At 36.7% G+C, this 13,264-nt stretch overlaps 1 protein-coding gene across 30 annotated transcripts in view; it reads right to left on the reverse strand.

The window, feature by feature from the left end:
- The window catches only part of PTPN13 (protein tyrosine phosphatase non-receptor type 13), a 224,006-nt gene that overhangs the window by 67,175 nt on the left and 143,567 nt on the right, over nt 1–13,264 (reverse strand). For 15 of the 30 annotated variants that reach the window (XM_086404897.1, XM_086404907.1, XM_086404905.1 and 12 more), the window contains 5 exons: nt 12,326–12,508; nt 9,206–9,368; nt 4,148–4,565; nt 3,910–4,007; nt 2,292–2,348 (listed from right to left, as the gene is read on the reverse strand). In XM_086404897.1, the coding sequence (XP_086261023.1) occupies nt 2,292–2,348; nt 3,910–4,007; nt 4,148–4,565; nt 9,206–9,368; nt 12,326–12,508 (919 nt within the window). Of the gene's footprint in view, nt 1–2,291; nt 2,349–3,909; nt 4,008–4,147; nt 4,566–9,205; nt 9,369–12,325; nt 12,509–13,264 lie in introns of those variants that run through there. The other 15 variants (XM_086404911.1, XM_086404916.1, XM_086404914.1 and 12 more) reach the window with 3 other exon arrangements.

Genomic DNA, 13,264 nt, shown 5'->3' on the forward strand with positions numbered 1-13,264 from the left:
GGAGAAATTACAGTTAATCAAAGGACTAGAATCCTTTCCATACTTGTTTCATGAGATAGAAAACTCTTGCCTTTTTCTTTTATCCTCTAAGTTCCACACTCTTTATGGGTCTCTGAAAGTTGTAAAAGGCTAAGATTAAATTTTATTCATTGGTCCTTATATTAAGTGGTAAATAATTCAGTATTACCTAATGCTCATTTCTAATTTTCTCCTAGTAGTCTTGATGAGCAAAGAAAAACACTGAAATTAGAATTAAAAAGTCCTATATTTGACCAATGGGCAAATAACTTAACTTTTTAATCTTCAGTTACCTTATCTGGAAAAACATGTTTGCCATGCTCTATTATGTCAAAACTCAATTCTCGACATTAATTAATTCAGGGCTACTTGGACTGATTCAAGGAGAATCTTAAAGAAAATATAAACTTGTCTGTAAGCCAACAGGGGAACGCCTCCATGGGAAGGTGGATTGGCCCTGCTGTAGGGGGCAGGTGGGAAAATACAGGTGTCCAGAACTTTAAACATAGATCCTACTCTGCACAGGCTGTTTATTTCGAATTCAGAATGTAAGTTCATATTCTTTCCCATTAGAATCTAGGTAAAAAACACATTTCAGGTTCTCATTCTTGAAAAGATTATTATTCAGCTTCTTTCAAAAGTTTAGCTGGGAAAAATAATACCTACAAATAATTAGGCATTATTATTCTAGGAGACAGCCTAAAGGGTGGTTTAGAGTGTGGGCTCTGGAAACAGACATCCTGCATTCAAATCATGGCACCAGCTTTTGCCAGCTCCATGACATACTGTGCACCTCAACCTTTTTGTTCTTTGGTGTCTCTCATGTGAAAAGGAAATAACATTAGATCCACCTCACAGGACTGTTGTAGGGACTGAGAGCTAAACATAACACACTTAGAAAAGTGTTTGGCACATAGTAAGCACTAAGGAACCGTCAGACAATAAGTACAACCATTACGGACATGTTAATAACTGAGTTCTCTTAGGTACAGAGGTATTCTAACTTCAGTCCATGAAAAACACTTGGTTATCAAAAAGCTATACAACAAGGTCTTAGTAACTTATGCCCAAGTGTAAGTTGACTAACTTTTTCTTTACTCGTATACCCTCAGATTTTTTGAGGATTGATACATGAAAAACTATGAAATGAAAAAAAATCTTTATTTGTTCTGAGTATTTAAGATATTATAAAAGTAAAAAGATATACTTTGGGACACAATTTTGCTTCCCAAGAAAAATGTTCTTCTCTTGCATGTGTATTTGTATTTCTATTAGAGAATGAGAATTATACAAAATAACTTACTGGGGTCTGACAGTTTTGACCTACAAAAACAAGTTTCATACGGTTCAACCAATATTCATGCCTTTATTTTTGCCTTGGCTCTCAGGAAAATGAGGACAAAACTTAAAGTTTCATCAGGTTTAACAATATTAACACTTTTGATTAGCATATTTGCTTCCTTCTCATCAGGCTTCTGATTATTTCAACTTTAAGAATTTAAGGGTAAAACGTAAACATTTTTGGAGAAAAAATAGTGTATACATAGTGATAATAATATTCTTTAGACCCATGAAAGTTGTTAGAAAAATGAAATAATGTACATGAAAGTAAGCTAAATTCTAAACATTCTGAACCCACTGACTTTCAAATCATTGTACAAAGTTGTTTTTCCTACAATTCTGTTTCTTCTCAGATTCTTTCTAAACTCTTTACCTCAACATTTAAAGTCTTCAGATTCTTCCCAAAAGATTTATGGTAAGATTCAACGATAGTCCACATTTAGTTCTTGATCTTCACCTTGACCCCAGTATACCCCCAGTCTGAGATTCGTACATTTCCTTGAATCTGGTTATCTTCTCCCATGTCTCCATGTCTTTGATCATACTGCGTCCTTGGTCTGAAATACTTATCTATACCACTTTGCCTGAATAAATACTCCTTTTATTTCAAGATTCAGCAGAAGTATCCCTTTCAAATAACTACCTGAGTTAAAGCTCTTTTCAATCAAAATTATCTCCCATCTAAGCTATCTTAGCTCCCCAATTAGTGTCCTTATCTCGAATTTGTGACTTCACAGTAGTCTACATTATAGGTCCCTTCACATCATCAAAATGCTGAAAACCACAACTCTCCTTTGACTCCAATGTAAGGCAAGGCTTAAAATCCTTGGCATGGAATTGAAAACTATTTATTAGTAGGTCCACGATGTTTTTACAAGGTACAAGAGAAAAAATACGATGGAAATGAGGGGAAAAACATTTTGTAAACCTACCATTTTCTTTTAAGGGTACTTGGGATGAAGAATTTCCAGAACTATGCAAAGTCATTCCTGTAGTATAAATTAGATTATTAGACAGTTTAAAAATTGTCAGATATTATATATAGAAGAAATTTCTTCTGATAAAATAATAAAAATCAATAAAACATCAAGGCAACAACAATTTCTGTTATTTACACTCAGAATAATGTCTTCCCACAATGAACTTAATTGAAACACAAATGTATTGTTTCTGACAATGACATTTTGATATGTCATATATGAAATGATGAAACTAAAATGATTTTTAAAGGTGTCTGTTCAAATGTTATAAGGAAGTTCAATATTCAAAAAGAATGAATAATCAATCAAAAACAAATACAGAAATTTTCTTTCATGGTTGAATTTTACTTGTGCTTTCCTATGGAATATTTACTACTCAGCACCTGATATGTGATGAATTTTTATGATGAACAAAGCCTTCCTAATGAAAATAACTTAAGAGTCTATAAGAGATCTCATTATACATGAATACACTTTGAAAATTACTTTCTTAAAGATTGAATTGGTGGCTTTTTAGGCTATTTTCAATGCATAGGGTAACCTATAAGATGGAGTCTTGTCTTTCAGCTATTTTAAGTTTCTTTTTAAGCAATTCAATTTAAATTGATGATAGTATAATCTCTGAAAGTTGTATAAATCTATATTGAAGTAATGTGACTTTCTATAAATATTTAACAACTATAGTGTACAGTTCTTTTTGACTTCATTTATTCCACTTATTCTCAATCCAATTACAGGGTGAGAAAATACTTTTTTAACTCTGTGTGCTTAGGGCTAAACAATCAAATTTAGTTCTAAGGGGGAGTTAATTAGTATTATTTAATAAAACAACTGCAGAGGGCATCCTTGTTGATCTCTTGTCTCCCTAGTTATTTCCTATTTTGAGTAATCATTCAGACCTTTATGCTTAAATATCCAGTCTTCTAAAGATGGATTCCCACATTTTTTCCCTTTTAAGATGCACAAAACAACAGTACATGTATGTATCAGCAACACAAATGACTTTTGTCTAAAAGAGTTCATAGCTAGCTGGGAGAATCTGAGAAAACTTAAATCAACTAGGAATTTCTACCTAACAACCATAGCACAGTTCTTAAAACTTATCTCCTTTTTAGAGACAATTCCATTCAGAAAGTACCCTAAATAAACTTTTGTCCATTGTCTCCATTCAGAAAGTACCTTAAATAAACTGCTCTTCAAAACATGTAGCATTAGTGGAGTCTACTCTCACAGGCTGCAAGGAAAACCCAAAGGCTACCCAGAGCCATGGCACCAGACTGTCTGGGTTCTCTCGGTAAGACTGTCATGACTTTGAACTGCGACCAAGAGAAAGCAAACAGCCTATGCTGTGAGGCAATCACCTGTTAAATCAATTTTTTAAATTTGACTTGGTGCTTTTTATTTTTGTTTTGGTATTTTTAAAGTAGTCTGAACTTTTATATTCACAAAAAGTTGAGACCATTAGGAAACAGGACCCCAAATTCTAACTTCCTGGTAATTAACATTGTCTCATTTCCTTCACTATGAGCAAGGGGCATAGGAGAAAGAAGGTAAGCCGGTTTATGCTGACCTAGAACATATGCTTGACCAAGGTCTTCAAAGGATGAGGAGTCTGATTCATGTTTCCTCCTTTCAGGACTTCTATTTAAACTCGCAACAGACTTTGAACTAAAGAGGGAAAAGCAAAGGTAGGAAGGGGGGAAGTGTCAATGTAAAAAAAAAAAAAAAAGGTGAAAATAAATCATCAAAAACAAAAGTATGAAATGTAGAATTTACAAGTAGGTAGTTTGCCTTAATTATGTCCTTACTTATTGAGTTTTGTGACTCCTGCCAGAGATTCTGTATCAGATCTTGCCATCTGGTGAAGCGTTTTTCCTACCAACTCCGCAATGGTTTGTGGTGGGGGCTCCATGTTAACATTGACATTTTTCCGGTGAGGGTAGAGAGAGGCCTGACTGAGATCGTGGTATGATTTACTCATCCCTCTAGGCTTTTCCTCCCATGCAGTTTTGCCATTCTTCTCTTTTGCACTGTTTTGCAATGGCTGGCAAAGCGACAGCTCTGAGCAGGAGAGCCTCTTCAGAATCTCAGCTTGAACCGACAGAGGTCGAACGGCAAGTTTGTTCAGGGTGCTGCTGGCCAGACTACCAGTGCTGACTGCTCGTCCCATATTAAATCCTCTAACGGACTCTGCTTGGAGGTTCAGGCTCCTAAACGAAGCTCTCTCTACAAGGAAACAGGATTGCTTTACGTGATGGAAACACCATAGAATCTTTAGGAGAAGAGCTATTTTAAGAAATAGAAAAGACAGCATGCAGTTTTCACTCATTTTGATTGCCTGCAGAAGTAGGCAGCTTTCAGAGAGTGGCAATCGAGGGTTTTAAAAAGTAGGTGGGAAGATCCTGGTTTCCAGACCATCTCTCCATCCTTGTAGCTTTCTCACAGCCAGGGAGGGGCCCGGTCAGCCTTTCTAACTTCAGCTAGTGATCTTGGATTTACTAATGTTTGGGCTTCATTCAGGCTTGTTGACCCTGAGTTCCCAATTATAGTGCTCATTTACAAAGGAAAATGACATTTGACAGAGAATGACATTTAACCCTAGGAGTACCTCTGCTAAAACACCAGGGAACCAAGGATGGGGAGAGGGAGAGATCAAACCTGGACAGGCCGATATGGTGAGTTCATGCCTGAAAAAAGTTGTGCAGAGGAGAGTTTCGCCCAGAGAGAACATTCTTATAATTTTAAAAACTTATGGCAGATTGTGGTGATGTTTGCACAACTCGGTTAGCAATGAGGATATATGAAAAATCACTAAATTGTGCACTTTAAGTGGGTAAATTGTACAGTATGTGAATTAGATCTCAATAGAACTATTACCCACCCCCCCCCCCAAAAAAAAAACCCCAAAACAAAAAAAAAAAACCTGAGACAAAAACCACCCAAAACAAAACAAAAACCTTTTATGGCAAATTTTCTGTCATTTTATTTCAATGTCAATACCACCTTCCCCTCTTATTGACTTTTTTCCTCACAGGATGTTTCTGTTAGTTAACACATCAATGAGCTGAGTTTACGCTTAAATTCGTTTCAGTCTTAAATACTTATCCAAGTCTTCTTTTTGGGGCTAAATTTAGGGATACTTCCTAACAAGTAACTGACCATTCTATTTTGTGAGAGCCAATGTCATGTTAGTAGTTGAACATTTGAGGCTATAAATGAAAGCAATGAATCACAGAATTCTGGCGTCAAAATCCTTTCATGTATATAAAGGATCAGGAGCACAGAATTTCAAATGATTTGGTTGTTCATGCATTAGTAATCCACATCACAAGGCATACGCATTGGTCCCCCCATGGAAAGTACCAACCCTGTTTTGCACTCTACAGGGAATTACAGCTTGACCACTAAGTAAACAGTCCCCAAAACTTGTTTTTAAAAGAAAATGTCAAATGCTGTTGATTTGGATCTTTAGATTTTGTTTCATTTATCTTCTAATTCCCAGGAAAATTAATAATCAGTATTTCATCTCAGACATAAACAGACAGGAAAAACACTAAAATTCTTTCATGTTCATGCATCAGAATGAAGTTTAAATAAACATGTCTCACTGTCACCGGGAAAACTCATCATTTTTTTCTCTAAAGTAGAAGTGGACAGCAAGTTAAAACATGATAATAAAAAAAAGAGTGGTTTTAAAATTCCCAGAATAATCTTAAGCTTAAAATAGATTTTTTTCTTAGAACAGATTACATTAATTCTGTTTTCTTTGAAAACAGAGTTTATTCAAAAATTCAAAACTGAGTCTGATACAGATTCAGCTGCTGGAAAATGCCTCTCTACCCAATACATTTCCTTACCCTGAAGGAAATGCAGACAAATTTTAGCAGGAATAGGATTAGACAGTTCAGCTTAGGTTATGTCTGTTTTGTAAACATACCAAGGATAATGCTATTCAAATCCATTCATAGCTCACTCCTGGGCAGAACTTAAAATCCGGCACATATTCATGGAACAGATAATAAACCAATCACTTATCTACTGTCCAACTACTTTTCACCTGGAATGGACTCCAACAAGGACCGCCAGGATGGGAAGGACATTAGAATGAACCTACATCCTATTACTAATGTTTCAAATTTGAACTCAAAGGCCACAGTCTGCAATCTACATGTTTCTATTGTCTTTTGTACTTGTTTTGTATCTCTTTATATCATCAACTTAACTGTATGCTCTCTGGATTCATTTACTTTTGCTAACCCATAGCACCTAGCAGAGTATCTTGTAAGCAGTAAGTGCTCAGTAAATGATTATTAATCTTAACTTCATTTCATGCAAATTAGTTTTTTGTAAAGTTATCAAAAGAAAGAACACTGGATTAGGAATTAAAAGATCAGGGTCCAGTCTTCTTTGACCTCTAACTATGAGGTGAAGGGAGACACTGTTTTCTCTGAACCTGTTTCCTCAGCAGTAAAATTTTGGGCTTAATGGCTTGTGAGGTTCTAGAAAGAACCCATATTATATGATGCTAAAAAAGCAACATACACTTGTGAGCCCCCCCATCAACCTCCTATAGATTACACCAGTTATTTTCACTTATTATTTTCACTGGTACAGACAGTTAAGTAGGCAGATGGTTACTTCTAAGCCGATTCCAAGAAGAAATTAATTCCTTTGAAAGCTTACCAAAATAAGGGAATAGATGTGGCTAATACCACCTTAAAGTCCTTTAACATTTGAGCTAGGGATACACAGTTGTGTTCCAAGGGGCAAAACAGATTCGTTGAACATACTCACTGCACAGTTGAAGAAAACAAGACTTTGAAAAGTCAATTACTTTCCCAAGGTCATTCTACTACTACTACTATGTTGCTGCTGCTGCTACCACCACCACCACCACCACCACCACCACTATTATTACTAGTGGTGAAAGAGAAAGTCACTCAGCCGTGTCCAACTCTCTGCAACCCCATGGACTGTAGCCTGACAGACCCTTCTGTCCATGGAATTCTCCAGGCCAGAGTACTGGAGTGGGTAGCTGTTCCCTTCTCCAGGGGATCTTCCCAACCCAGGGATTGAACCTAGGTCTCCAGCATTGCAGGCAGATTCTTTACCATCTGAGCCACCAGGGAAGCCCCTTTACTAGTGGTAGCTGTTGTAAAACAATGTTGAAGATGGTGATGAAATAATCATAATATTTATTCAAAAGTTATTCTGTGCCAGGCACTTTTACATGCATGAATTCATTTCGTCTTCACAATAACCTTATGATGCCGGTATTACTACTATGATAACCATTTTACAGATGGGGAACTAAGGCAGCGAGTTTGAGTGGCCTGACCATGGTTTCAGAGCTTGCAAGCTCTGAACACTGGTTGGAACACTGGCAGTGTTGTTCCACAGTCCATACTCTTAACTACTACACTCTACCATTGAAATGTTGAGGGAGGAAGGCTGGCTTCATGGTTTTGACTCTTCACTACAGCACACTGTACCACCATCTATTATAACGTAACCCTCAATTGTTGCAATTTTGATTTGTATTGAAGAGAATATTAGTCCAAGTAGGAATACGGATAGCTCTGATAAGTTTGATATTTTATGATCTTTTGAAAATACATAAGCGCATACACACTTTTTAGCAGAGCAAAGTAGGGAAAGAAAAGGAACAATAGGATCATAGTAGTAGTAGTTATCATATTTTAGCATGCATAAAAATCATTACAGAGGAAAGCCTGTTAAAATGCAGATTCCAGGGACAAAATGCCCAAAGATTGTGATTCACTAAGTTTCAGGTAGGTTTCTGGAATCTTCATTTTTAATAAGTATACAGTCCCTACCATCTTGATTCTGAAAAAGTGAGAAACATCTATTCATAGGTTGCCATCACCCAAGTCTGACCCTACAGGGAATATATCTTTCTGTAAGATTTTAGGACAGGAGAAAGTTTGGATAAAGAATTCATAGGGCTCTACTGCACAAAGTCATCAGTGCTACCATATTTAATTTTTTAATCAAATTCTTCAGAATGCTTCGCTAAAGTCCCTAAGAACTGACTGTGCAGAACTAGACTTTCTACAACCTTAATCTCTACACGTGGCCTTGTAGAGTAAGCTTTAAATATTTCAGCTCTGATTATTTTCAGAGCTAAACTAGTTTCTTCTGTTGGTTCCTCTGCAAAAGTTAAATCACTCTCCTGAGCGCTCACGTTGGGCACTGTAAGTTATTCACTTCAGTCTCAGAACAGGGATGTGACCAAGTTCAAAGGAAATGGATCATCCCTAAAACTGTTATGGTATGTAACTCCCCTTGCTCCCTGCCTTGTTTCCCATGTTTTTCCCTCATCTGGAGAGTCCTTCCATTTATCTTCAGTCTACTTAACTATTTTTGTCCTTCAAATTTCAATTCAAGTGTGACTACTCTCATACTCTCTCCTTTGATCTCCCTTTCCTCCTGTAATGTAGATCACAGAGGCTGTGCAATATAACCTGTTCTTAAAACTCTGACCCTCTCGTGTGTATTACTGTTTCATGTATATTGTCCTTATCTTCCCAAACAGTGTGTAAGCTTACTATGGGTAGAGAATATGACTGAAACTTTTACAGTATTTATTGATACACTGGCTAGCCTAACGATAAGCACAAAATAGTTCAACAGGTACTCCCTGACTCATCAGGGCTGTTTATTTTCAAAATATCCATGAAATTGATGCCTCGGCTTCGTTTATGATACCTTTATGAGTTTGACTCAGTCATTTGACATCTACGTACCTTGTCATTTTCATCCTAAATATGGAAGTCCTTTTAAAGTTTGTGGCAAAAATCATGCATTTACCCTGGAGTCATCTGACACAGTTTGCACCTCCTTACCAATATCCTGGGCATCTTGGTTGCTCTGTCTTGCTCTCATTTGCAGCTGGAACTTATGCTGGGAAGAGCAGAGGTGCAGCAGGTACTGGCATATCTTACTGTTGTCTGTCTGGAAGGCATGTTTTATTCCATCTGAAGTATTCTGCAACGTGATTTTCTTTTTCTGCAATATTAATCAGTGGTATTAAAAATTAGGATATTTCCCTATCTAAAAACAATTCTAGAAACAATAATGAATAAGTTGAGACATTATTTTTATTTCACATCATTAGGCACGCATATTCATTGACTTCTATCTAATATAAATATAGAAAAATATAATCCTGTATTGTTAGAAATTCAGAAAAGAAATGAAATTAATATTGTTTGCCACTTTTAGAAACTGTAGCTTAAGTCAGACTATATAAACTGTATACCAGCCATCAACAAAGGGGTTCCCAGGTGGTGCAATGGTAAAGGATCTGCCTGCTACTACAGGGGACGGAAGATATGTGGGTCGATCCTTGGGTTGGAAAGATCCCCTGAAGGAGGAAGTGGAAACCCACTCCAGTATTCTTGCCTGGAAAGCTTCACAGACAGAGGAGCCTGGCAGGCTACTTCATGGGGTCGCAAATAGTTGGACATGACTGAGTGACTTAGCACACATGCATGGAGCCATGAGCAAGGGAAACAGTTTCCTTTAAAGATTACTGATATTTTGAGTTTACTGCAATGTTTACAAACACCAGAACTGTGTGAAAAAAAAAATGACAAGAAATATATATCCTAATCCTTTGGATAAAGAAAATGAAGTTCATCAAAAACTGGTATAATATCCAACAATAAGAACTGTGATTTAGTCAAGAAAAATCTTGGTGGCATAAAGGCTGGGCTGGAAGATGTGGGAAATTATGGAAAATGTTGGCATATAAAAGCATCGGATAATGTAACTGCTGGGCTCAGAGATGAAACACATCAATATTTAGAGACATTTAGCAAGAATGTCTTGCTAAATTCAGGGAAAGGAAGAGAACCACAAATCACCTGTACCTCCCTGTTTCTTAAAAAAATGAATGTCTCTCATATAAGAGGACATCTTAATACTGTGACCTATATTCTAGCTTGCAGCGATCCATATGCCTTAAAAGATGCCGTAAAGATGAGCTTTCATCATGTCAGGGATCTAAGACTAATGTCTCTAGAGAATGGCTCAAGCCCCGTTAGATCTGCTGTAGCTCCCGGCTTCTTCTACTCTATAAATTATTCTATTTCATGTCCTTTGTCTTTATGTCAAATGCAGAAACATGCTCAGACAAGTCAAATTTCACAGGCTCACAAAAGATGTAACAGAGTATTATTCAAACTCTGTTATGAAGAGATGGCAAGTGCCATCTCCATGATTCCTGGTCTTAAAAACAAAATAAGACTATTAAATTCTTGCTAGATGTTGTTACCAATGAGATCTGGGGGACCCTGTTCACTCTTAAAAAAAAAAAAAAGGAGGTCAGCAAGTCTTAGAGAGGAGTTCAAGATACAGTAGCACCAAACTAGCATCCTGACTACCAGTAGTCTATGTAGTAACACTTCAAATAGTTGGGGAATTTTCTTCCTATCCAACATTGGCCTTTACCACTACCAAGTAATTCCCAAGGATGTTGAACTCCATTGCTGTACGGGTTTGAAACAAATCATAAGAATATTGGTTCTAAATGTTAACTGATAGATGGACAAGAAATGTGTCTAGGAGAATTCAGTGGTAAGAGATGAGAAGGGAAAAGGGTGACTTTTCCATCTCTCTGGAGGCCAGTGGAAGAAAAAAAGGAGAGTTTAAAAAGAGAGCTCTGTATTAGCGAGAACTTTATGATAAACAAGTGCTGTTGAAGATGGTAATAGTTTGCTGGGAAATGTGGTTTATTCTTTATTACTAGAGATCTTTAAAAATGAGCTCATCAGAGCTTGTTCTATTTTTATTGCAGGGCTGATGTGACAGCTGGCAAATGACAGAGTGCTGAATGCTAGATGATTATTTGATTTGTTGCCTTTTCAAAACTGGTCCAAATTAGATTTATTTTTAATTAATCTATGGTTTCTTCTAGGCACTTGCTCTGCCAGCATTTCCATTGGGGAAGGTAAATTAAACCGAGGTAATTTCCTGGTCTTGACAATCTTGGGAACATAAGGACGGTCTGGGCTTTCCTGAGAGCATACATTATTATCTGGTTATTTTAGTGGTAACTCTGGGTTTCACAGGAAACCAACCAACCAACCAGACTTAAATCTAGAACTGATTTCAAAGTTCTCTACTTTGGAGATTATCCAGAGTCAGCTGGGACCTTCCTATTGCCTCCTTATAAACATTGTTCTGCTGAGACCATTGTTGTTGTCACTAAGTGGCGTCTGACTCTTTGTGACCCCGTGGACTGCAGCATACAAGGCTCCTCTGAGCCTGAGACCATATTTGAGCCCAAATATATACTAAAGATGTCAGTAGTCCCTGAACACTCTTAGGGAAACAAATACCTGAACAGATTTTTGGTTTGCCTCTGGGGTTTACTAATGGCACATCAAGTTCAGATTTTCAATCTACACCCAAAATCAAATATGCCTCAGTATCTTTCATAAACATGATTTTCTAAAAACCACTTTCCTAACTTTATCTCCAGAGACTATACCCTAAAACTGAAAACTGTAGAAAATCCTGAGGCTAATTTTAAAAGCCAGTAAACCTCTGGACCACTGAGATTCAAATATAGTTGTTGTGAGGGGCCTATTACTGAGCTAGACCAAGTTCACTGCGATTGAGGTAATCATCAATCTTAAATACATTAGTGGGTTTTCTCCATGTGAGAAGTTCTGATTTAACAGAGAAGTCAACTTGGTTGTAATTTAACTAAAGTTAACTGAGCATATAACTAGCTAAGAATTCTTTTAAAAATCACCTCCTGAGGAAACCAAAAACAAAACCTCAATAATACTTCCTACAACCAAGAAAGAGGAGTTAAATAGTATTAAGGCATAAAGATAAGCCCTACTGAATGCTAAGGTCTAAAGTTCATTTAAGGAAAGTCAATTAATATGTTACATTGGAAATCAGCAACACCTATTTAAACGTAGAATCAAAAGAGGTTAAAATGGACATACAGAAAAAGAAATCTTCTTGGTTTCCCGCCACGGAAAGCGAAGGACCAGTGTGCGAACTCCATTGTGAACCTCGAACACGAGGACACCTTTAGAACAGACTCCAAGCAGTATTCCCGTTTGTGACTTTTTCTCGGGGTGCACCCGGTGAAAATGAACTCCGTATTCTGTCAGTCTTTGGCAGACCTGTTGGAACAATACCACAACACAGCAATGCACCTTGGCAACAGGTGGCGGAGAGAATGTTGTTTAATATGGAAAGGACAGCCTTCTAAACAAATGTTGCTGGAATTGGAAATTCACATGCCGAGAAAATGAATCTTGACCCTTACTTTACCAATACGTGACAATTACCCCCAAAAGGAGGAGACTTAAATATATGATAAAATTTATATTTTAGTTATAATTTATAGCTAAAAACCATAAAATTTAGAAAATCTTTATGGCTGTGAATTAGAGAAAGATTTCTTAGATGGGGCATAAAAAGTAGGAACCATAGAAGAAAAAATTGGTAAACTGAAACTTCATTAACATTAGAAGCTTTTGCTCTTCAAAAGTCATTGATAAGAAAACAAAGGTAAGTCGCAGACCAGGAATATATTTATGTAGAATATACATCTGATAAAGGAACTGCATCTATAACATACAAAGAACATGTACTTCTCAACAAAAAAACACATATCCAGATAAAAAAAAAGGGCAACAGATTTTATTAGACACTTCAACAAAGAATATATATGAACAACAAATAAATACATAAAATGATGCTGAAAATAACAGTAATTAGGGAAATTCAAAGTAAAACCACAGTCATATACCTCTACTTAACCTACTTTAATAGCTAAAAAGAAAAAAAAACATACCAAGTGCTATTCAGGGTACAGAGCAATTGGAAATTCCATACGTTACTGGCAGTAGTGCAAAAGTGTACAACCACTTGAG

The sequence above is a fragment of the Bos grunniens genome, chromosome 6 (genome assembly GCF_055505025.1).
Source record: "Bos grunniens cultivar Pamir isolate PY7600 chromosome 6, Bosgru_T2T1.0, whole genome shotgun sequence".
NCBI classification, from domain to species: domain Eukaryota; kingdom Metazoa; phylum Chordata; class Mammalia; order Artiodactyla; family Bovidae; genus Bos; species Bos grunniens.